The sequence below is a fragment of the Ictalurus punctatus genome, chromosome 21 (assembly GCF_001660625.3).
Source record: "Ictalurus punctatus breed USDA103 chromosome 21, Coco_2.0, whole genome shotgun sequence".
In the NCBI taxonomy this organism is placed as follows: Eukaryota; Metazoa; Chordata; class Actinopteri; order Siluriformes; family Ictaluridae; genus Ictalurus; species Ictalurus punctatus.
In genome coordinates this window covers 16,227,967-16,251,806 of record NC_030436.2, presented here as the reverse complement: position 1 = coordinate 16,251,806, position 23,840 = coordinate 16,227,967, and the positions used below count along the sequence as shown (strand labels likewise).

The 23,840-nt window shown below is 44.2% G+C and overlaps 1 protein-coding gene across 2 annotated transcripts in view; it reads left to right on the top strand.

Annotated features, from left to right (window-relative positions):
- The first annotated feature begins 6,004 nt into the window (after window positions 1–6,004).
- ptprga (protein tyrosine phosphatase receptor type Ga) overlaps window positions 6,005–23,840 on the top strand; it is a 305,123-nt gene continuing 287,287 nt past the window's right edge. Inside the window, exon 1 of one of the 2 annotated variants that reach the window (XM_017450210.3) lies at window positions 6,005–6,635. In XM_017450210.3, the coding sequence (XP_017305699.2) occupies window positions 6,536–6,635 (100 nt within the window). In that variant the 5' untranslated portion in view covers window positions 6,005–6,535. The remainder of the gene's footprint in view (window positions 6,636–23,840) is intronic. The other variant, XM_017450211.3, reaches the window with a different exon arrangement.

The window sequence follows — 23,840 nt, the reverse complement described above, 5'->3', positions numbered from 1 at the left end:
GAGAAGTGAACAGGATAGAAAAATATCATCAAGAATGTATGTTTTGTTGTTGGGTTGGATCTAGACCTCTGGTGGAGAGAAAGTGGTGAAGAGGCGAGTGGTATCCAAACTGATGTCATGGACAATCTGCCTGATTAATTAATCTTTTTAGCAAAGTTGTGCATAGCCCAACCTACCCAAGAAACTCATTCTAAACCCCATACCAGCATGGGTTTGTTTAAAAAAAAAATTGTCCAAAATCAGCCAAGTAGCTTTCAGCAGGCTTTTCACAGTGGTAGTATTGATCTATGGTTGCGAAAGTTGAACATAATGTTCATCTGTGGTCTTTTTAGTGTTCTATTTAAAAGGACATAAGTTCTGTGTAGGCAAGAATTGGCCACTGGAGGAATTCTCTGCGAAAGGTGCTTGGACCCCTGCAGATCACTGATTGCAGCTATAATTTTATTGTCTTGTCTTGTAAAAACAAGCCAGGGGAATCGTGGTGCGGTATCTAGTGTTGCCACCGAACAGCTCCTCAGGTCAATCCTGAGCTTGGGTTTCACATATATGGAGTTTCATGTTTTCTCCATGTACTCGTGGTTTTCCTTCAGGTTCTCCGGTTTCTACCAACCTCTCAAAATATTCCAATAAATAGTTTGGCTGTGATAAATTACCCCCAAGGTGCCGTACAACAGACTGGTATCTCATGCAGGCTGTGTTCCCGCCTCTCATTCAGTGTTCAGGCTCCAGATCCACCACAACCCTGATGCAGTTCTTATTGAGATACAGTACATTTACCTTTATAAATGTCTCAGACGTCTTTGCACATGTTTCGGGAAGCTTATGGATAACTTCAGTTAATATTTGCCCCACATTCTTCTTGACATAGCAGTTCTAAGTCTGTCAGGTGATATACACTGGAGATTGAGACGATCATGAAAAAGACTTTTTTATTGTTATCACTTTCTTTCAAACTTTATCATTGTTGATTTTTCCAGAAGTTTTGAACTGTCTGCTTATATACGTACATACACACACACACCCACACACCCACACACACACACATAAAACACACATGTATGTATAGCATACTGTGTACTGTTATGTGTGTATGTGCTGCGCATTTTTAACAGATTTCTCTCCGTCTCTCTCTCTCTCTCTCTCTCTCTCTCTCTCTCTCTCTCACACACACACACACACACACACACACACACACACACACACACACATACTTTGAGAACAAACAGTGCCCTGGCCCAGGTTTTCTTACAGTGCTGAGGAACAGAACAGGCTATTCTTCACATGGAGGCTGAAAAGGTTCCTGACGATGAAAAGGTCAAACCTACACAGCATCAAAGAGGTGGTCGAATATTGATAAAATGATTCAGGCTGTGTGTGTGTGTGTGTGTGTGTGTGTGTGTGTGTGTGTGTGTGTGTGTGTGTGTGTGTGTTTCTATTGAGTCTGGATCTGGGCATGTTATTTCAAATAGTTTTGCTCCAATAATTTTTGGACTTGGCCTCTCTCTACCACATCTGTAATGTACGTGTGATTCCTAGGGACATAGAAACTCATTTATATAGAAGTCATATTTATATAATGAAGTCAAAGGTATTTGCTGTATTAAAGTTAAATAGGTATCGGATTCATTTATATCTTCAGAGACAGGACTAGTTTTTCAGTTTATTTTTTATTTATTTATTTTTTTTAACTAAAGTAGTAGTGTGGATCTGATTGCACATGGATACCAGAAAACTTGTAAGTATCTGGAATATTTTATTGTACAGCTGGTGTTGGAAAACCGTTCAAACAACATAATAACAGCTTCAGAATGACTTCTGTCTCATCCTAAGCCATTACCGTTGGAGTGGAATGGTTGTAGCTTTGAATTTGCGCTATATAGTCATGTAGGCCTGTAGCGGTAACGTTTTTACCGTCTCTGGTGGCTGTTACCACGGTAGCGTGATTAATCATCACCAGGCCTATAATCATGAATTTAAGACATTTATTATCATTGTTCAAAAACTGCCCTTAAACTTCAGTTTCCGTGTAAATGTGTTTTTGAGTAAATTATTTTTCTGTCCTTTTCTAAGTACCGTGTTGAATGCCTTTGAATGTCTGTAGTAATCACACACACGCTACACATGCGATGGATAATTGGGATAACATAGGAGTATTCGTTTAAGATGACCCGCGACCCTGAAAAGGATAGGCGGTATAGAAGATGGATGGATGTTTAAGATGAAAAGGAACACAGCAGTGCAGTGATTTACTGTTCACTCTTAACGTGACTACAACCAAATTCAAGTATGAATGAAGGGAATAAAACACTCTCTGGCAAACAATTGATCGAATTCCTGCCGTGGTAAGCAGTCCAAAGGCTGATTACAGAATAACACTCACCTTGGATCAGCAATGAGTGCGTGAGCAATGCTTTCACAGCAGCTTGTATGTGAGTCAGTGAAAAGCACAAAGGCTGGATAATGACGTTCCATGCCATAAGCATGCACAGTGTCGTTTGTATGCTTCTAATGTGTAAATACCCATGAAGCTGGAGCTCTAGTCCAGGATAAGTGTATTACCCTTGGCCCTAGTCACTCTCATCATCACACTCCCCCACAACACTGCTTTGTTTGCATGCAAACATGAGCTAGATTTTAGAAATTTCTTTTACAAACTATTATCGTGAAGCCTTGAAATCCTTATTCACGGAGCACTTTACCTATAGAGATAGTTAAACACATGAAGGTTGTCATCACCGCTTGGTAGTAAAACACATCACTCCAGTGGCCACTTACGGAGCTGCACGTCAGTGAAAACATATTTTTCAGTGAGGACAGATTTAACCACAGGAAGCACAATATAGTTCAAATAATTCCCATGGGTTTATGTAGACTCTGTTTTCTTTCAAATATACAGTACATACAATATTACCCACAATGAGACTAGCTAACTATCTGATTATCTAGATAACGAACTAGCTGAGGAAGTCATTAACTTGTGTTATGTATAGATGAAGTTGTCGGACCACCGACATGTTACAAAGCTGCATCTCGGACTGCCTGCCAATCATTTTGCCTGTTGATAAGAAAGCTCCGCCTCCTTCGTTAGCATTTAGGCGTGCGTGTGTTTTGAGGGTGTAGATTTCGATCGAACGGTAAACAATGGGGCTGTTTAAATTTGGTTTAATAAAAGAACCAGCTTTTACGTCTTTAACGTGGCAGCTGCTTCTCTCAAAGTGAAAAGGCAAGGGGGAGTCGATTAGGGCGTGTTAGAACAGGACTGGAACAAAGCCAGCAAGTGAACCAAGGAGTGAACTGGCTCTCAATTCCAGGTCAGGAAACTATCAGAAGCAATTGGCCTCACAGTCATTGAAATTGACCATGAGGCCAATTCTGGTTTTAATTAAGAACAATATAAGTGAGTGATCATCTCAATCTAATACAGTAATAACCATATCCGCCCCAAAAGAAAGGAAGATGAAGTTTGACATTTTTGGAAGTGTTTCTAGGCCTAAATTAATGATAGCATTTCAAGCATGCACTGGGAAAACAACTGGTGACGCTTTTACGGCCTAGAAAGAGCTCCACATCTCAGCCGCTGCTCAACTCCACTTCTTTAGGTAGTTCGGGTCGAAGGGGAAGACATGAAAATGTTTGATTGCGATTGCAATCCACCTCACAATCGGTGCTTTGCCAAAGTGTGCATTCTGTTATTTTACATTATTAACAGTCAAGCCATGTCAAGTCAAGTGAGTTTTTATTGTCATTCCTCTATATAGCTTGTGTACACTGGAACTATACGTCGTTTCTTCAGGACCATGGTGCAGCACAGAACAGTACGCAGGACTACATAAAGTACATAAAGTGTGAGACGAGTGCAAGGCAATAGATAAGAGAAATGAACTATTAAGAAAGCATCAGTGGTTACACCACAAACTGAGACGCATGGCTGTTTTTACGATTCTTTATCTCACTCCACTGACTTTCTGCTTTAAATGCAAGTCCTTGTTGAATGCCTGTAGTGTAAATAATGGAACTTAATACACCTACAATACAAGGCCTACGCTCCATTCCTGTTCACTACAGTCCTTAAGAAATCCCAAAGATGCCACTCATCCAAAATCAGCTGAAACATCGGTGCACCCTCTCCCCTCAGCTCTCTCATTCAGAGTGTGTGCGCATGCATATGTATATCCAGATGTATTCTGTGATTACCTTTTTAATATAAACCATTACCCCACAGATACTCATATTACTCTATTATTGTAATCTGTGTGTGTTATTAGGTATAATTACTGCATCATGTGTAGCTCAGTTGATTGCTTTGTGACAAATGCTTGTAGCACTCCTGTGTACTGGCATTTAAGTCAACTATCGCGGTCGTCGTCAATCCCTGTTTGCAGCTAAATTTACTTGCTACTGGCTAATAGAGTTTATTTGTTAAAATAAAAAATAAAAAATGCTTTAGAACAATTTCTAAGAATTCAGATATGCATACAGTGACAAACCCCACGAAAGCAGTATGCTGGTCAAGGTTGTGGTAGATCTGGAGCCTGGCCTAGGAACACTGGCAGGAATACACCCTGGATGGGATGGGAGTTCATCTGAAAGTACCATACATACACATTCACACCTTTGGGCAATTTTGTGTAGCCAATCCATGTTTTTGAGAAGTGAGAAGAATCCAGAGAATATTGAGAGACATAAGGAGAACCCAAGATCAGGATTGAACCAGTGACCTTCAAGCTGGCAGTGATGCCCAGTTTATTGAATATTTTGGATATTTATACACTTTGGGGTGGGGGGGGGGGGGGGTGTTAGGTTGGCTTAGTGGTTAGCACATTTGCCTTGCACCTCCATGGTTGTGGATTTGAATCCCACCTCCGCTCTGTGTGTGCACAGTTTGCATGCTCTCCCCACACCTTGGGGGTTTCCTCTGGGTACTCCGGATTCTTCCCTCAGTCCAAAGCCATGTATTGTAGACTGATTGGCACTTCCAAATTATCCATAGTGTGTGGTTGTGCTCTGCAATGGGTTGGTACCCTGTCCAGGGTATCCCCCACCTTGTGTCCAGAGTCCTTTGGGATGGGCTCCACACGGTACATAAAACGTATGGATGGATGGATGCAGCTTGAATTTGTTGATAAGTGAATGACAAAAATTGAAATGAATGAATGATAAAAAGAATAACGCATTTAATAAAATAATGCACAGTATGTTCCAAACATTGGCAGCTTCAAATATACTCAAAAGGTATTCTAACATGCCCCCCCCCCCCCCCCCTAAATAAATAAATAAATAAATAAATAAATAAATAAATAAATAAATGAGGAGCACCCCCCTCAAGGACTGTATAAAGCTAATTCAATATATGCATTCAAGATTCACCTCAATGCTACAGCCATTTGAGAAATATACTACATTTGGCTAAATTTGGCTCATGACTGTAATAACCACAAGGCTCTGTTTTGCCGAGAGACCCTTCAGAAGCATCCATCATCTCAGACAATGTCCAGAACGTGTCCACATTATCTGGGAGGCCACGCCCCCTCGACAGTGCTGGAATTATTATGAGATTGTGTTCAGTTTCCGCACACTTCGGATTTTGACCGGATGTAGTAAGCAAATCTGGAGCTCGTGTCCTGTTTTGTGTGTGTGTGTGTGAGAGAGAGAGAGAGAGAGAGAGAGAGAGAGAGAATCACTACACATGTTGCACTCTTCAGTTCATTTTTTAAAGCAGAGTAGGAGAAATGTGCGGTTTCGGATGTAGGATCTTTCCGTGAAATTTTTTCTTTCTAAATAAATAAATAAAACGTGCAGGCGATTCCTCGGCGCTAGGATCCGGCGGCGGCGCGCGCTCTGCCTTTCTCTCTCTCTCTCTCTCTCTCTCTCTCTCTCTCTCTCTCTCCCTCCCTCCCTCTCTCTCTCTCCCTCCCTCCCTCTCTCTCTCTCTCCCTCCCTCCCTCCCTCTCTCTCTCTCTCCCTCCCTCCCTCCCTCTCTCTCTCTCTCTCTCTCTCTGCCTCCTTTTTTCTCCAGTGCCTGTTTGAAAGTCTCCGCCACACTTCGGCTACTTCCTGGATGGCGGAATGGAGAGCTTCCAGCGCCGCTGCTCCTCCGACTCTGCCTTCTCTTGTGCTCTGGCGTGAAAGCGTCGCGCGCTCGACTCCGCGCGCTTCACTGGCTTTGGCCGCGCGAGCGAAATCTCATCCACTCCAGCTTCCACGCGCGCCGTCATGTCATGTTTTGTTTTGTTTTGTTTGTTTGTTTGTTTTTACCTCAGGAGTAACGGCTTGAGTAAACGCTCAGAGGGGCTTTAAGAAAAGAGAAAAGAAGAAGAAGGAAAAACTGTTTCCTGGACGAACTTGACAGAAATTTTCCCCGAGTGATATCCGAAGCTTCCATCTGGCTAAAACAATAAATAAAAAAAACAGTTACACTTTGTTTTGGACGCGTTTGTTTGTTTGTTTGTTTGTTTGTTTGTTTTTAAACCGGACGTTTTTAGGATAACTCAAGTCAACAGTTGCTCCGTGGCCGGCTGTCGATGTGCGCTGTGCCATGCCGAGGCTTCAGCAACCGGGTCGCTGCTGCTGCTGCTGCTGGATTCTGGCTTTAACGCTGGCAGCCTGCGCGCTCCTCCGGGCCCACGCGCATCCCGGTAAGTTTGCGCTTTTCTCTACGCGTCAAACATCGAAACATTCACTCCCTGTTTACATCTGTGAACTTTCTCCAACCTCCTGCATCGAAACCGAAGAGCTTTAACCTCCTTTTTCCCCTCTGGACACGACTCCGTTTCTTTTCCTCCCCATTTTTTTTTCTCTCTTTCCCCGAACTACCGGAATTATCCATAGCAACACATTCGCACTAATTTACTGCGCGTGAAAGGAGGATGATGATGATGATGATGATGATGTGTTGAAATCGAGCTCGTTATGAATGATGATTGTGCTACATTTCATGATCCAGAGCGTCCACTGTAATTGGTTACAGATTAACAGCTGCTTGCAGCCAACGGTCCTGCAGGGCTGCGTTTGATTTTCAAACCAGAACCGTTATTTCCGTTATTTATACATTTCTCACGAGCCTCCTCACATCCCAGTCACACTCGTTACAACTGATTCATCATGGAGTAGACACTAACTTATCAGGATGACTAACAGGGCAGGAATGCACAGCGTGTTTCCCTCCTATTTACCTTAATAATAATAACAACAACAACAACAACAACAATAATAATAATAATAATCTTTCATGTGGATACAAATAGGCTGCCAGGGCTCGTGCAGAATTCCCCTTCATGCTGCAGTGAAGTTGGTATTCAATATACGCTATTAATGCCTAATCCATTCTATATAAAATGTGTGCACATGATATATCAAATATAGAGGTTCTGTGCATCTGTTTTGTTTTTATTTTGTTGAGAAAATGCACGGTGTAGGTGTGTGTGGGGGGGAAACAAACAAACAAACAAAAAAAACCGTTTCCGTCTCACGCGCTACATAAAGAATGTTGCAGCCCCGAGTGATAAAGCGCGTTCTCGCTGCAAACACACACGAACACCATACTGTAGATCAGCCTTATTTTGTGAGTTACCGCTGCACGTGCGTCTGTTCTTCCACCGACAGCACGTCAGGCAGCGACTGCGCCACAGTGCACGCGCATCTCCGTGTGTTCCCACAGCCATCTAGCATGATGGACATGAATGCCATGCATGGTTCCTCTCAGACAGACGATGGTGTATGGTTGGGCATAACGTACTGTAAAGTGCAGCCACTTGAAGATCCAGTGAGTTTGTGTACAAGGGTGTACTGGATCCTTCCTGAACGAACTAGTCCTGGGGTCACACCAGCCATGCAGGACTGCAGTCATGCACCTCGGGTCAGGTTTACCGAGATGCTTTGGACACAGTCGGTTGTCGTAATGTTGGTGGAATCGATCCGTGGTTTGTATTCTTGTTTTGACACTCTGCATAAGATGCAAATAAATCTGCGATCAAATTTTTTATTTTTTTTTCACCTTCCGCCTCCTCTGACCCACTTCTGGACGACGTGATCGTTCGCTGCAATCAGTGTGGCATCTCATTTGCCAGATTTTTGCATACAGCAGTGAATCCCCTAGCGCGTGTGTCCCTGTTTCTGTTCATAAAAAAAAAAAAAAAGGAGAAGAAAACAGGAACAGCAGTATTAATGGAAATGACATAACTCCGAGCAACCCTGGCTTTGATGTATGTATGGGAAGTGTACTGCCAGCCCTGGTTACGCATGCTTGCTGTGTTTGAGTTGCCGGTCTCGAACATTCATTTTCCATTCCGTCTGATTCGGGTGCTTGAGAAGAGACGGCCTGGGGAGACTCGGATCCAGGGTGCTGTCTTCAAACAGAGAACCCAAAATCTTTACTTTTCAAACAGACATGAGCTTTTACTAGTAATGAGCGTTCCATAAATAAGGCATTGACGCCAACGGGCAAACGCCGTCTTCGTGCACCTGAAGATACTGAAGTTATCTGACTCACTCTCTCCGGGTGCACTTCTCAATTTCAAATTCTAGCAAATGGCAGGGTTTGAGGAATGAAAGTACATGCACAGAACACCCGTTTTCTGTTTTTTGTTTTTTCTGTTTTTTCTTTTTTTCAATGATTTATTTTTCACTCGGCTGCACGACTGAAGTCAGGCCAGGTAGGACAGAGAAACATCGAAGATGTACCGTTTTAACGCACCCCCATCGTCCATCCGGCCCGTTCTACTTTCCGACAGATCGCTCCCTGTCCTGGTTGGATGACATTTCTCCTCCTGTCTGTCTCTAACAGACCTGTTCGTAACTCGGCGACGAGACAGCCGAGGGTTGTTGTTGTTGTTGTTTTTTTTAAAAAATCTTTTTCTTTTCTTTGTCATACTCGGCTGATGCTGCTGCGACGGAGACGAGGTTTTAGGAGATGGAAATGGAAATGCCTCCGTTTTTATTATTATTTCTCCTCCCTATCGAGTGCACAATGTGTGAACGTTTGTCTGAGGAGGAGATGAATGGTAGTTCTGGAGCTCGCTGCAGGGTGTCTCGTGGCCCGTGCCTGCTTTCAGTCACGCGCCAACAGAGCGTGTCTTAATAAAGAGGCGTCTCGTGTCTCAGGTAGCCTGTGTGGCATGAACTAAAACAGTCTGGTCCGTGAAGGTTTGGAGTGAGTCGGTGCAGGTCGTTGAACGTTGAAGTGTACTACAGCTGAAATGATTCAGAAGACATACGAGGACTTGATCAGGCTGTCGTCATGATTATAGCACAAATCCGGTCGCCTTCGTTTTATCATTCTGCTCCGGTACCTGACTAATATACCTCTATAGTAGTTCAGTCCTTATAGACATATCTATCTATGTCTCACTCTGGCATAAGTAGCGTCTATGGACAGAGAGCTCCAAACTGTTATTTCTGAGGCAAGAAGACCAGCGCACCATGCATCATGACTCGATAGTAATTTAAATTTAATTTAAATCTCTTAAGAGGCGTCAGACTCGCAGCCTTCATGAATTTCCTCCTTCTTTTATGTGGGCCGTGGAAGCGTATCTGCGCCTAATAGAAGAGGATGATTTGCTAAACGTCCGCTCGCTATCGGCCACTTAAATTCCCGAGCCTCTGGAGAGTTCCAGAGATCTAGTCTGGCGCGCTTGATATTTGGGATGTGCGGGCCGGGCCCTGGAACGACATCCTCATCATCCTCATCATGCCGTCCTCGTCTCATTATCGAGCGCGTTAGCGCCGCGCTGAGTTCGCCGCCGTACGGCCGCTCGGGTAACAGGTTTATGAAAATGTAGGCTGTAAGGAGACTCTGAAGAGGCTACGGAGAGTTTCACTGTGTATGCTGTGTAGAGAAAATGTAGGAAGCGTTCCTGTCAGGCAGTCCGTTTCTTTCCGCGCCTTAATTTCCGTGCTTAATGAAGTGTGCGTGCGGGGGAAAACGCTCGTCTCGGCTTCAAATAGTGCTCCGCGCTCGCACCTTCCATTGTTCCATGCCATTGTTTCCATGAGGGCCTGCTGAGGTCTTTTTCTATAGGTGTATATATATAATTATATTTGCATGGGAAGGGTGGGTACTTCCCATAATTCTCTCACAGGTTCTCTGTGTGCTGTATTATTTTTAGGATCGTGCAGCTTTGAAAAGTGAGTGCTTTTCTTTCTTTTCCCCTCCCTCCCGGCCCTGTATGATTCGTTCCACTAAGGCCTGCTTGGCTTGCTGTCCGAACCTTATGTGGGCAGAAGGCCGATTTCATGCCGCTTCATTATCCCAGCTCAAACAGCAAGCGACGCGGCCAAATCCGTCTGCATCCTCGCCGTTTAACTATACTCCACGTCCTTACTCCGTCGGCTGCGCTTTCACTCCTTCGCCTCTTTCTCGGGTTCATTTAATATTCCAGTTAATTCAAAGGAGTTATCGGTGCGGCTCTTTTCGGTGTTTTTGCGAGTCGTCTAAGCAAAGCAACCAATATCAAATCTCTTTTAGTCTCCGTTTTAATGATCCGTGCGACAGGCGGAAAAATACAAACCACACGACTCAATAGCTAATCGCACGGGGGGGGGATAAAGCATACGTTCAAGAAGAAAAGTTCATCAGTAAATAGAGGAGACACTCAGAAAATAGGATTTTTTTTTTTCATTTCAGTCAGTCAGCATTAAACTTTTTTTTTTTTTTTTTTTTAAACTAGTGACAGTTTTGTCGTGATCTATTAAGTGACTGCTTCGTTTAATACTCTGTTTCGCAAATGTGTATATAGAATGATTTTTTGTTTTTTCCATTTGAAAGTCCCCTAGCAGGAGTGTGAATTTGCTCACAGACCCTTGCCGAGCGCACTTTAGATGATCACCACCATTAATTCAACACTGTTGGACAAGCTCACTCGAGGTCTTTTGTGAAACGGCGTCGACTTCATCCATCACACTGTGGCTTTCTCTTTCACCTCATAAATTATTTTACGTTTCTACCTCCATTGATTCTGGATCTTTATATATATATATATATATATATATATATATATATATATATATATATATATATATATATATATATTATTCCTTTTGGCCTGGCGGTTGTTGCTTCTCTTCCAGCTGGCAGCGATTTGTACCCTGATCAAACATTTAGAGAGAAAACCTGCGGCGTCGACTCTTTTACTTTAAACGACGTGCCGTCGAGCCTCGTTTCCCACCTGCTCGAATCGCTCTCAAAAGCCTCTCCGAAATATTCCGCCGCCAAAAGTCGCTGTCTTTATTTATTTATTTATTTATTTATTTATTTATTTATTTTTTGGGCCCCAATGTAGCTTTTTATCTGAAGTTTGGATTTCACTAGCGTGCTTTTGATGACTTCACCTTCACCAAAATATTCACAGAGAATATTCACTCTATGGAACCTGTTCACGTGTGTGTGTGTTTGTGTGTGTGTCTATATATATATATATATATATATATATATATATATATATATATATATATATATATATATATATATATATATATATATATATATATTTTTTTTTTTTTTTCTGCTGACTTTTTGAAAATATTGCTTACCATTTCTATAAAAAGAAAACACGCCTTCTTCAAAAGGTGCACGTTACCCTGATGAACCGAGACGGACCGTTGAATAAGGTGCCGAAGAAAGAAAAGGCTCTATCACTCCTACACTCTGCCCAGCCCTTTGAAAAGCGTCCGAACGAGTTGCGTAGTTCGAGGTCTAGACGTGTGTGTCGGGGAAACGAAGAGCCGGTGAAGATTAGCGCGAGTGCGAGGGATCTCAAAGCATCGTCACATGGCAGGGAACGTGCCTCGTCAGAGCTGGATCTGTTGTGGTAGATTAGGGGAAAGGAAAGGAACACCTTAGGGCATTTTGAGCATGTATATGCAGCGTGTGTATTTCTGTCGTTAGAGAGTCTGGCACTTTCCATCACTAAACATGGCCAAGAATTGCCTACTTTAACAGGAAGTGGTCGCTCGATTGAACCGGAAATGACCAACAGCAGCAGCAAACAAGTGCAGGGATATTCTTCGTTGATAATCCTAATCATTGATCTAATTTGAACTGGTTCACATTTTGAGTAGTGCCATGAGCTCGGAACAGATGAGACGTCTGTTTTGAATTCCACGCAGGGAGAACTAGCACGTTTCTCTGCGTAATCATCTTTAAACGTTTTTTTAAATTTTTTTTTTTTTTTTAAACAAGCCAGGTCACTAAGAGCATAAATAAAACGTGAAAGCGCCACCATTTCTGATCTAACACCCGTAGCACGTCAGTGGTCCGATACGCTGCCTTCAGCTGACGTTCACATAAACAAATGCATGTGATCGGACGAGCAGTAACCGGCTGAACGCCGACACGGTTGACGTTTAGAAAACGTGAGTCGCCGAAGTCGCTGATTCCCACAGATTTATCAGCTCTTTCACGGTATTTTGTTTCAAGAATTCGGTTGGGTCCGTGATCTCGACGATTCGCCGTATCTTCCATCCGAATCTCGACTCTAGTGAACCTTTTAAACAGACAGCGGGACGTGATTTCCACGTGCTCTAGCGGTGCGTTATTCTCATCGCTGAGAGCTTTGCCGAACACACCAGGTGTAACTGGAGCTGAGAATGAAACAGCAGTCGCGTGGCCTTGTTCTGCTGCATATGTAACCTTTTTCTCTTTTTTTGCGCCGTTCTGTTCGATGCTGTGCCGTTGATGCGTCTGGGCTCTGGATATTAGCGCCTCGGCAGCGATTGCTTCATTACTCGTCCTTCACTTAAGCTTCAAAAAAAAGAGAAAACAGGAAACTATTAGACACCCTCCCCGCTACATCCCATCAGCCGAGTGATTTTGTGCGCGCGCGTGTGTGTGTGTGTGTGTGTGTGTGTGTGTGTGTGTGTGTGTGTGCAGAGATATACTTGGTAATGTCATGAGGTTTTCTGGGATTTCTCCGAATGGCCATTTTCACAGTCGTAGTGCATTAGCGCTGCATTAGGGACCGAGTGAAAAAGCTGGTCTGGTTACAAGCGCGTCACTCACTCCATTTGGCCCGGTTAAGAGCGCGAAGGAGCTTGCAAGAGGAAAAAGAAAACGAGAGAAAATAAGAAGAAGAAGGGAGAATAACCGCATGCCACGCGGCGGCGTGCCGGGAGAGTCGCGTGTCTCATTAAATTTTCGCAGCGGCGTTGGTTTTTCCACTTTAATGCTTGGGAGGACACCGCGTTTCCTCCAACTAAGAAAGAGAGGGAAAGAAAGATCCCGGCCCGTGGACTCAACCCAATTTGTCTTACTTCTGCTGATTCTGTTCATACTACAGTGGTCTTTCTCTCCCTGCCTTGTTTTGTTTTGTTTTGGGGTTTTTTTGGTCTGGTTTTCCACCCAAATTGGCATGGATTTTTTTTTTTCCTTCCCTTTTTTTGTATTTTTTTTCTTTTCTTTCGCTCTTCTGTTTTCCCAGGCAGTTCGGATCTGCGAGCAGTGATCAGTCATCCTGCTATTGAGACTACGCAGAGAATGGCTCATGATCAAAGTCTGTCTGCTCTGATTTATTCCAGCCGTAAGACTCACTCAGCGTAGAGTGTAGTGGCTTTGGAGAACAGTAGTGTTCGGTCTCTTATTCTTACTTTCTTTGTGGTTTTTTTTTTTTTGTGTCTGTCTCCGGTTCCTTTCAGCGAGAAAGGAACGGCGGTCTGAATCGGGGACGCACCGCTGATCCGGGGCCGTCTGGTACGGCGCTCATGTTCTGACGTTCCGTACGATACTACACGATGTAGGACGGGTGTAGGACACGATGTAGGACGATGACACAAAATGACAGCAATTCGGACACGTTCATCTCCGTACGGTACGACTGTCAACCGCAGCTTTACCAGAGAGCGCATGCGAAGGTATTGCCAAGAAACTGTCGCATGCGAGAGCACTTCACTTCTGCGAGCACTGAGCGCCGCGACACGCCATGTTCCCGTCCTCTCGCTCGTCAGGGTTTTTTTTTCAAGGTGTGGGCTTTCGTTTTTATTGACCACGCTCTCTCAGGCCCAGTTTACACGAGGGGGTTTTCGTTTTAAAATGTATAACTGTTGCTACGGTTACCCCTGTCGTCAACACGACTCCGCCGTTTTCGACCCTCGTAAACGGAGACCCGGTTTAGTTTGAAAACTCCTGGCTCGCGTTTCAGTGTGAACGGACCGAAACGAAGGCGTGGCGGCCTACGTTCGCCCCCCAATGGGGTCTTCTGGATCATCGCATATCCTTCCCTGATTCGTCAAGCCCCTACAATATGAGCATTAGGTGGTAGAGTGGATTGTCTGCTAATCGTAGGGCTGGCAGTTCGATTTCCGGCCCACGTGAAGCGGATTGAAGTCCTTCTTATTGGCAAGTCCTCGGGCAAGACACTGAACCACACGTTGCTCCCGATGGCAAGCTAGCGCCTTTCATGGCAGCTCTGCTACCATTTGGTGTGTGTGTGTGTGTGAATGAGAGCCAGTATAAACCGCTAAGGTTTAAAAAGCGCCATATAAGTGGAGACCATTACTCTACCTTGACCGTATACACAACAACACTGAGACTGTACTAAGCTTTCCTGGCTTTTTTGTATTCTTAGCAGCCATCGTGCAGTTAAATTCTATATTTCATAATACCGCAGCTGCCTACATGCGCACGACGCGAGCTACGGATAGACCAGCCGGCAACGAATCTCATTTCGAGCCGCGTAAGCCCTACACGGAACGCCAGGTGGGACTAGCAACCGACTTCCTGTTCACACCTGTGCACGAATGGTCATGTGACCCGCGTATTCGGTCGCGTAGTGTAGACGGAGATGGACTCTGAAACCCAGCGGGAACGCCAGCGTGGACGAGGATCGTTTCCATTTTGAAACGCGGTTCGTGAACAGGGCCTCACAGCGTCTGCGTCTGCGCGCTCAGATCGGCTCTCTGCACGGCAGGTCGTGCTTCGACACTGTAAAATTCATCGCTAGCAGTACGTCAACATAAACAGCTCAATAAAACGTTCCATGACACCCTTGATTGATTCATTCTACATAGGTTCAGCATGAACATGCGGATAAAATGGCATGCCGAGTCAAAACATTAGCACGCCCTCTTCTAGTCACTAATTACAGGCATCACTGATGTTTTTCTGCACTCTGTGTGTGTGTGTGTGTGTATATATGTGTGTGTATATATATATATATACATACACATATATATATATATATATATATATATATATATATATATATATATATATATATATATATATATATATGTATATGTATGTGTGTGTATATATATATGTATATGTACATACTGTATATGACATGATCATGTGTGTTTGATTAGCCACGTGTGCATTATCACATCACCGGTATTATAAAATGTTATTTAAATCTGGAAAGGTTCCAGGATGCAGAACATGTCCTGATGTGTGTATAGTAAAAAAATAAATAAATAAAATTCACACGAGCAAAGGTAAATGTCACCATGTGACTGTGAGGTTGAACTATTTTCCCTCTCTTTTAGTGCCGGTATTAAAACATTAAGCTTGGAGCATCGGGCAAGCGTGAAATCAGACTGGAAAGTGGAAATTCTTCCTCATCCAGTTATTACAGTCATGGCTCGGCGTGACCTCTTAAGACCTTTCACTATTCACAGCACATTTTCTGGGAATAATGGGAGGTCTTCTATGTTCTAGCCCTCTCTTTTCCTTCTCTCTCTCTCTCGCTCGCTCGCTCGCTCTCATTTACTAATCAAGATTTCCTAAGCCAACATGTTGAAGGTGGTTCACTTCTCACTCCTCCGAACCAGATGTCTAACAGATGGGCCTCTCCGTTTTCACCCGAGGGACTTCTGGAGTTTCCGTCCTCCTTCATACCCTCGTTCTTGCTTGTCCCTCTTTCTTCCTGTCTTTCTGTCTGCAACCTCATTTCAACATCCCCTCTTTTTCCATCAGCGGTTCTGTTTATTTATTTATTTTTAAACAGCCTGAGTAAGTCGAAAGGCCGTTTCTAGTTGAAGGCTTTGGCCGGCGCGTTCCTCCATCCCTCACGGTGAAGACAAGCGCCTGTGTTCCACCTGAACCCCCTCTGGATTTACGCCGCAGCCGCGGCCATCTTTCTTCCGTTAATCACCCCGAGGGCTCGATGAACGAGCCGCCGGGGAAAATCGAACGGAGATTGGTCAGGCAGAAAGGAGAGAGGAGAGGAGAAAATCGAGGTGGAGAGGGAAGGAAGGAAGGTAGGGGAGGGCCTTTAGTCAGAGAGGAGACGAGAGCAGAGAAGGAGCGTGGATGAGAGGAGAAGAGAAAAGAGCGCTAGGGTGTAGAAGAGGAGGGAATAGAGGATGAGAGAGGGAATAGGAAGTCGAGGAGAAATGAAGAGTGTAATGCTCACGAGTAGAGAAGCGAGAAAGGAAAGGGGACACGTGGTGATGTGAGATACTGTAGATGGAGAGGGGGTGGATGAGAACGGGAGAGAGGAGGAAAAAATGTAAGTGTGGAATGGAAGGGAGAAGAAGAAGAACAAGGAGAGGGAAGTAAGAGGGGAAAGAAAAATGAAAGGAGTTGATGAAAAACGGAGGAAATGGAGACGTGGAAAAATGAGATGGAGGAAGGAAAGGGAAATGAAAGATTAGAGTGAGGAAAATAGGAGAAGGAGATATTAGAGAACATCTCCAAGTTACTGTATCTCACTTTACCTCCCCCATCACACACACACACACACACACACACACACTCGCACTCTCTCCACAGCCAGATACGAGCCAAACAACGGCGGGGTCCCAATCGTGAGCGTTTGAGTGAACGGCTGAGCGAGCGAGTGAACAGACCTGCTCCTGTTTAGCAGTGTAAACAAGCTCCTGCTTCGTCTGCCATCTGTGTTCATCACCGAGGCCTCGAGACAAAATAACACCTGCAGCTTCATCGTGACTCCACGGCCAAACGCAACATCAAAGTCGCGCAGTTTACCCAAAGACAAATGTACACAACTTTATTTGGCACGGGTTCGTTTTTCGCTCCTCATCCACGTAACGTCCTGCGGTGTCACGTGATGTCTCTACGGCCAGAATGGTGTGTGTGTGTGGACTGTTCCACAATGGAGGAACTTTTTTTTTTTTTTTTTCAAATAGCATATAAAACTGGTCATCCTGGTCAGTACAATTAACGTTCGCAGAGTAACACGGGTAACCTGTTTCTGTTTTTTTAAAAAAAAATTATTATTATTATTTTAATTTATTACAAAAAATAAAAACACAAATGGTAACAAACACCTACACTCAAGCACTGTGGTTTGTTTTTCTGAGGCTGTTGATTTTTGCATACATTCTGCCTCCAAGATATTTATACTCATCCAGAATAAATGACTGACCTGACTTTACAACAAAAAAAGAGCACTGAGAGAAAGAGAGAGAGAGAGAGAGAGAGAATCACAATTAATGTCTGTTTTCAAGTGAAATTTTATGAATAAATGAATCTGTAATGGGCCCATATTTACTGCGCTGAAGTGTCATGAATTATGGAAACTCATGATTGTGACCAAAGGCGAATCCATCCGTTGTACAGCGGCCGTCGCGGAATCATTGATTGCGTCTGGAAAGCAATCAGGAAATGACTAATTATAAGCACGAGGAGGGGGAGGAAGAAAACGGGGGGGAAAACTTGCCAGGAGCCAGAGTTTGAGCGACTCGTTCACCTCAGCGTGATAGGACGAGGCCCGAGGCGCGACGAGCTTTCACTGTCTGACATTTCACCCTCTCTTCCATTCTTCCTGCTTTCCCGAGGCAGTGCCGATGTTTTGGCCAGACAACAGGTTTTCTGTAATGCCTCTTTGAGGCACTTCGCCTCGACAGCCCGTTGACGAGCATTCACGGAACGATCCAGAAAGGAAATCTAATTACCATTAAAAACAGCCCGATAGCTCTGGGGTCTATTAGCTAAAACGAATGGAAAGCATTCACGACAGCAATCTCTCTCTCTCTCTCTCGTTCTCTCTCTCTCGTTCTCTCTCTCTCTCTCTCTCTCCTCTCTTTTGTCCTGTGCTTTCAGTGGTCACACAGGCCCAGTCCTTGCCAAAGGCACTTTTTCACACTGTCTCTGGCTCTGTCTCGCTCTCTGTCCGTCGTTTCTTGCTCTGGTGTTCTCCGTCTCGTTCAGCGTATGCTGTGTCCCAAACGCTACAATTCGTGTCTAGTTCACGTTCGTGCCGAAGCCTCCCACGCAAAGCCTCCCAACGCTTTCAGACAGTGTTCATACAGGCCCATAATGCACGGCAAGACAGGATCAGTTTGAACTTAAATGGCCGTGAGTAACAAATCGCCTTCGCGCACACGATTGAACTAAAAAAAAAAAAAAAAAGGCATAAATTTAGCGGTGTGATCTGGAGGTCATATTTCTGTAGCTCAATGTGTTGACCTCACACAAACCACATATTAGCAAATTATCCATCAGGCTATTATCTAGCGACTAACAATAGCACAAAGGTTGCGGTCTATTTTCCATGATCATTATGATGTAGTATCTAAGTGTTCTTGAATTCCATACGGGGATTTTTTAAACGTTTTTTTTTTTTTTTTTTTTTTTTTTCTTCTTTCCTCTGGCATTGAGCAAGAGATTCATTCGCTAAAGGTTGGAGGAATTCAGCTGAAATTATATTACAGGTGGAGTTCCCAGCAGAAATGTCATATGAAATCCTGTTAGCGTGTTCTGACTAGCTAGATGGCAGTACATAAAGCTTATCTGTGTATAAAGTAACCCTTAGTCACATTGGCTGACCTTAAAGAAGCAGCTGTTTGGGCTGTGAGTAAATTGTGTGAATGTAAGTGTGTGTTTTGTTAGCATGCTGGTGTACAGTAGTCGGCGAACACCCCGGCAGCCCCCTACACACACACACACACACACACACACACACACACACACACACACACAGCGGGCTATTGAATTGCCGAGGAAGTGTTTGGGCCATGCAGCAGATGGCGGGTAACAAAATATCATTCCATTTCCGCTCTGAGCCGCGCCGGCAGCCAAATGATAATCGAAAACTCTCGGCCTCTGGCCGTAATGAGATTCGCTGACCTTATTACTAGCCATTGCAGAACGGGGAAAAGTCTATATACAGAGATAGGATGTAGGAAAAAAATTCCCTGAGCAGTGTGTGTGTGTGTGTGTGTGTGTGTGTGTGTGTGTGTTTCACTGATTTTGCATCTGTAACAGTGTCAGCATTTTGTTTTCATATGCTCCACTATGAAATATCACACTTCGCTATTGTGCTACAGTCGTAAATCTAATTTGGGTATGTGGAATTTTCATTCACTTTCCATGCTGACTTTTATTTTCATTGTCGATTATATATAGTAAAATATAAACGTATATATTAATATATTTTAAAAAATACTAAAAGATAATTTCAATACTAGTAATAAATAAAATACTGTTTTGAAAAATATTTTCCTGTTTTTTTTTTTGTCTTTAATATATCAAGTATATTTAATGCATACTTCTATCCATCCATCTTCTATACCGCTTAACCTTCTTCAGGGTCACGGGGAACCCGGAGCCTATCCCAGGGAGCATCGGGCACAAGGCGGGGTACACCCTGGACAGGGTGCTAGTCCATCGCAGGGCAAAATCATATACACATTCACACACCCACTCATACACCACGGACACATGCCAATCATCCTACCATGCATGTCTTTGGATTGGGGGAGGAAACCGGAGTACCCGGAGGAAACCAGGGAGAACACAGGGCCACGGTGGGAATCGAACCCCCGACCCTGGAGGTGTGAGGCGAACCACTAAGCCACCGTGCGCCCTAATGCATACTTTAATACCCTATTATTATTAGGAGGAACATATTAGATATTGCAGTAGTAGACGTTTGTTTGTTTGTTTGTTTGTTTATAACAGGATCATTTCGCATTCATTCGCACCATTAATGATTCTTTTTGTTTTGTTGGGTTTTTTTCTTTCCACTATACAAGCTACATAAGTCGTTGTAAAAATCCCCTGGATCACGAACCCGTTCAAACTCAGGATTACTCACCCAGAACACGAGGCAGCTCAGCATGTTGGAACGTATTTTCGGACCTCGGATCCTTTTTAGAGCAGCGCGGTGCCCGAGAGCGTGCAGGTGATCCGACAGGACTCGCGGAATAAAATAAAATGAAATAAAAATGACCTCATCTCCCCACTCCTGCATTATCAACAGCGCTTCACTCTTCCCTCAGGTCAGCAGACTAATGGCCTGGTTTCTCTCACCCTGCTGATCCCATATTATTTTTCCACCCATTGATCAAGCGGACGTGCTTTCTAGGAATTCTCATAGCAAGGGGTTGATCTAGTTGGGAGTATATTGGGTTGTTTTCTGCTCCAGAGAGGTTTGGCCTTCATCCATGGAAAGCATATTAGTGGATGTAACTGCATGTTCTTTTTGGTTTGCCAGGGAAATTTCACCCTCGACTAACCTAATGTATTCAAATCTGTGCTTTAAAGGAGTAGTAGGAGTGAATATTCATGATATTCCTCATCTGCAGTGTCGTGTAGCTTGAATTCCATCCACACCGCTGTACTGGAGTGTGTGTCAGGCCTGTTCATGCACTAGGTACTCTGTACTGCGTCAGTTTTTCCGTTGTTTTCGAGGCATGTGTTTCAGTGTGTGCGTGCATGTATTATTTTTCTAATTCTTCTTCAGGATGGACATTTTGATAGACACGCTCCTCTCTCCATTTCTTTCACCAACACGATACGCTTTAGGACGACAAGCTAATCTCTGGAGCCGCTCGCCTCATCTAAGTCATAGTTATCAATCCAAACAAACAAATGTCATCCCTAAGCCGGCGGATAAGTCCACTCTATTCAGAGGACTGCAGTTATTTCCTCTTCCCCTCCTTCCCGTTATCAGGTCCATCTCCGATTTTCATTATCTCTTTGCACGGACATAACGGGACACACGGAGATGGAAAGCGCCATGGGGGGCTAAGCTTCGGATCTGGCCCACGACTGATAGCAAAAGCTTTGAGGGGGGTGGGGGGGACGAGGATTTCAGGAGTCGAGGTAAATGTTGTGTCACTAGGTGGATTTTCTGAGGAAAGAGCCGAGCGCCTGTATCTAGATCACGAGTCCCGGGTTTGGAATATCGGCTTACGGTGGAGTCTGCGAAAATTTGTGTTTAGTTAGCTCTGCGTCTAATGATGCGGTGTCCTTGCCAAGGGTTCATGTGGATCGTCCGTGAACCATAAGAGCAATATATGATCCCACTCCATGAAAAAATCCGAATAAGGGAAAGGGGGAAGGGATGAGTGAATGGGGGAGGGAAAGGAGAATCGTGATCGCTATAGAGTAAGTCAGGTTCAAGGAGTGGTCACTTGCTGAACATTGCTTAAGTGCTCGGGGGGGGGCAGTATCATAGCTAGATCAGTGTTTTCCTGATAATATAGTATTGCTCTCTGAGGATATGACTTCGGCTGGTGCTGGCCTTGGTTTTACACAGGAAATTCATACAGGTTTTGTTCTTGGGGCTAGATTCGTGTGGGTGTTCCTCTAAACAACAGCAGCAACGGCAAGGACGTCACCCTTGATGTATTCCACTCAGAGAGTGTGTGTGTGAGTATGTGTATATATATGCAAAAATGAGTGGAATTTTTTTCTAAATATACTACATATATCTTTCACCGACTGTTTTTTGAGAATTTCCCTTAAAATGCTCCTCGCGGCAATTCTGCCGCAGGTACAGATGCGTGACGTCGTGTAGAGCTGGTGTTGAACTGGTTTAAGGCTGATTTCTACACCTCTAGCCATAAGGTTCACCAAGTACATCGTGCTGACCGACGACAACCTGGAAATCCCCGAAGCCGATGCTGTGATATCTCTTTAACGGTGCTTTCGAGGTATTTGTTCGGATTGTCGGCCCACCAGAGACTGAGGAGCTTTGTGTTTGAACGAGTTTACATCATCACCGCATTTCTCATGGTCACGTTCTTCAGTGTCCAGAGCGGATCGGTCGTGCTCCTAGTTTAGCCACCACGCATTAATAAAGAGTGGCTGCGGCTCTCAAACACAACCACGACCGAACGCCGGTTAGCAAAAAGCTACGTCTCGAGCCGTGTGGAATTGTCTTCGGAGTGATTTTATACAAACGGGCTATTAAGAATATTAATCTGTGCGCTGTATTTTTTTATTTTTTTTGGCAAGACTCCTCGTTAACAATGCATTTTCTTTATTTCTTTTCCCATGCGTTCTTTTAACTCCAAAGAGTCTTCCCCTAGTTGTTTTTAAAAGTTGTGTATGTACTTGAAAATATGATCTAAAACTCCTGCCGTGTTGCCCACCACTCCATTCCGTCAATATGCTGGACAGCCTGTCTTCCTACTTCTTTAACACAATACGTCGTCGAGGAACAAAACCAGGCGTTTGCGATACAATAGTCTCTTGAGTGATGGCTCGGGATGGAAGAAAGCGGCAGAAGAATGGACATGAATAGGATTAAGTGCGATGGGAGGAGCGCATTAGTAGTAGGTCAGCTCCCTTACTAGCACCAGTCACTTTCTCTAGTGGTCTAATCAGATTAATTAGCACTCATCAGACACACTTACACACTGTCAGCGGACAAAAAAGGGATACTATTCAAAGAGAGGCGGGGGTGTGTGTGTGTGCGTCTTAGCAGAGCTCCTTTGGTGATGACTGACATGCTTTAAGCTGTCCTCTGGCAACGTGAGCTGATTAGCCAATGGGTTCAGCTGCGATAGCATCACCGTCATGTACATGAGTTCTACTAACACGTGAGCAAAATGTTGCACTCTGGCTCCACTGTGAGGTTTAAGAATCAAGGATGTGAAAATATGTTAGCGTTTAGAGCGCGTGTGCGTGTATATATGTTGTACGCCGAGGCCGAGGAGTGATGCACGGCGATGCTGATGGGAATCGAATTCGCTGAGCTGGGAATGGGATTTGGTTTCAGAGCAAACTCATAAATGATGTTGGCTAAATGGATTTGTAATGCCTTTTCATGAAGGTGGTTGGCCAGCTAAAACTGTTTGACAAAAACATTAATGCATGTCGCGATCGAGCCGTCTCTGCTGTGTTTGCACAGGGGGGAAAAAACTTGTATCTACAAGTATAACCAGGCCAAGTAAACCGACTGTAAATACATTATTTATTTATTTTATATTTTTTTAATTGCATATAAACAATTCCTAAACACTTGATGCAGTTAACCAATCAGCCAATCATGTGGCAGCATCACAGTGCATAAAGTCATGCAGATACAAGAGAAGAGCTTCAGGTAATGTTGATCTCAAACATCAAAATGGGGGGAAATTACTTTAACTATGGTATATTGTATCGGGCTGATTTGGGAATTTTAAAAATGAACTGCTGATCACTTGGGCTTTTCACGCACGCCATTCTCTTACACGGTGCAAAAAAACAGAAAACATCCAGAGAACAGCGGTTCTGAGGACAGAAATGTTTCACTGATGAGAGAGCCGATCTTTACAACTGGGCCGAGCAGAAACGCATGTCAGAATGCACAACACAACGAACCTTGGAGCAGATGGGCTCCGAGAGCAGAAGACAACGTCGGGTCAGCCGAGAACAGAAATCTGAGGCTACAGTGTGCACAGGCTGACCCAGACCGGACAGTTAAAGACTGGAGGACTATCAGCTGGCCTGATGAATCTTGATTTCTGCTACGATACGGATATGGTCGGGTCCGAATCGAGCGTCAGCAGCTTGAAGCCGTGGACCCAGCCTGCCTTGTGTCAACAGCTCAGGCTGGTGTTGGTGGTATAATTGTGCGGGGATTGTTTTCTTGGCACAGCGATCACGTGATGTTCTCATGTCAACATGGACTTGAATCTCAAAGGAATGTTTATAACACCTCGTCAAGAAGAAT